Source organism: Etheostoma spectabile, unplaced genomic scaffold, assembly GCF_008692095.1.
Source record: "Etheostoma spectabile isolate EspeVRDwgs_2016 unplaced genomic scaffold, UIUC_Espe_1.0 scaffold00018527, whole genome shotgun sequence".
NCBI lineage: Eukaryota > Metazoa > Chordata > Actinopteri > Perciformes > Percidae > Etheostoma > Etheostoma spectabile.
In genome coordinates this window covers 13345-14928 of record NW_022604306.1, presented here as the reverse complement: position 1 = coordinate 14928, position 1584 = coordinate 13345, and the positions used below count along the sequence as shown (strand labels likewise).

Here is a 1584-nt window from a genome sequence, read left to right as displayed (position 1 = left end):
TTCCTGCTTTGTTGTGCGTTTTGAAAAGTCATTTGGATGCTGGATTGAAAGACACAACCTCAAGGAAAGAATGTCCATTCAAAATGACATCAGAAAGTTTTGTCCTAGATCAGGGGTCTTCAACAGGGTGTCTGCGACCCCTAGGGGGTCTGCAGAGGTACTGCATGGGGGTCGCAAAAGTTTTGGTGATCTGTGTTCTTCAGAAAAGGTGGTGGTGGGTTCAAAGCAGTGTCTTCTGGTCTTCTCTGTTCAAAGGTGAGTTCAGCCGATCTCAGCAGTCTCAGCAGAAGAGTGACTTTCTGGAGTCTGAGGTCAACATTAAATACCCTCCTAAAATGAATCAGGAAGGGGCGGAGATGTGATCGCAGCACTGTGATTGGATATCACAGCACAGCATTTTATATCACATTCATGCCATTCTCACCTGGCAACAATACCCCCCCCCCCCCCCCCCCACCCCATTGTGTGAAACTTAGCAATTGGCCAGAAGAGACCTCTGCAAGTCAATGGCCTAGATGGAGGAGGTGGGAGCAGGCTTTGCCCACATGGCTGGTCATGAGGCCTTCCGCTATGTGGCTGGTGCAATAGATGGATGCCACATCCGAATTGTCCCACCTGCTGAACCACAAAAGAGGTGCTACATTAATCGCAAGCTCTTCCCTTCAGTTATCCTTCAGGGGGTGTGTGACAGCAGAGGAAAATTCCTGGACACATACGTTGGCAACACAGGGTCAGTCCATGACGCCCTTGTCCTCCGGAGGTCACCGATGTACAAGGAGTCTCTGTATCCACCACCTGGCTTCTTTCTCCTTGGAGATGGGGGGTACCCATGTCTGCAGCATCCGGTCACCATCATGACGCCATACCGGCAGCCTGTAGCCGGTGAGAATACACAATATGACAAATGTTTATTTGCAATTGAAACACTACATACATTTAATGTGACCTTTTTTATTCATAAGGCCAAGTTCAAGCACGCTTTAACAAGCACCATGCCAAGGCCAGGAGCATCATCGAGCGCTGCTTTGGCATGCTTAAAACCCGCTGGCGAGCAATATTCCTGAGGGCTTTGGAGATCCGGCCTCTATTTGCCCCAAAAGTCATCTCAGCATGCTGCATCCTCCACAACCTTTGTCTGTTGACCGGGGATATTCTGGAGGAGGACGAGGAAGAGGAGGATGAAGAACATCAGGGTAACGTTCCTGATCAAGGTGATCAGGAACTCTCCGGCATTCATCTTCGTGCAAGACTTGCTGCACAGGTGTCTGCCCCTGGAGAGCTGCCTGCATTTCTAAGGGAGCATGACTATGAGCAATAAATGATTATGTCATGTGAAATGCAAGTGTCGTCGTTGCAATCAAAGTTACATTCTTCCTTTAATAAGTTAAATCCTTTTGTTATAAGGGAAAATTACTGTTTCTATACAGACTTCATATAATGCCAATGGAAATAAACCCTTAATAAAAGCAAGTACTTCTACTTCTTAGAAAGAAGCAGCTCATTAGAAATTGTAAATTGTCCCCTTCCTTTAAATTACATGCCACAGCATGTTAACACAATGTAAAACTGTTAATATCTGTACCA

The 1584-nt window shown here is 46.6% G+C and overlaps 1 protein-coding gene across 1 annotated transcript; it reads left to right on the top strand.

The window, feature by feature from the left end:
- The first annotated feature begins 515 nt into the window (after window positions 1–515).
- On the top strand, window positions 516–1318 carry LOC116680970 (putative nuclease HARBI1). Its single transcript, XM_032509551.1, has 2 exons — window positions 516–882; window positions 963–1318. Exons 1-2 carry the CDS (start codon window positions 516–518, stop codon window positions 1316–1318), a joined length of 723 nt encoding a protein of 240 aa, XP_032365442.1.
- The last annotated feature ends 266 nt before the right edge of the window (window positions 1319–1584 follow it).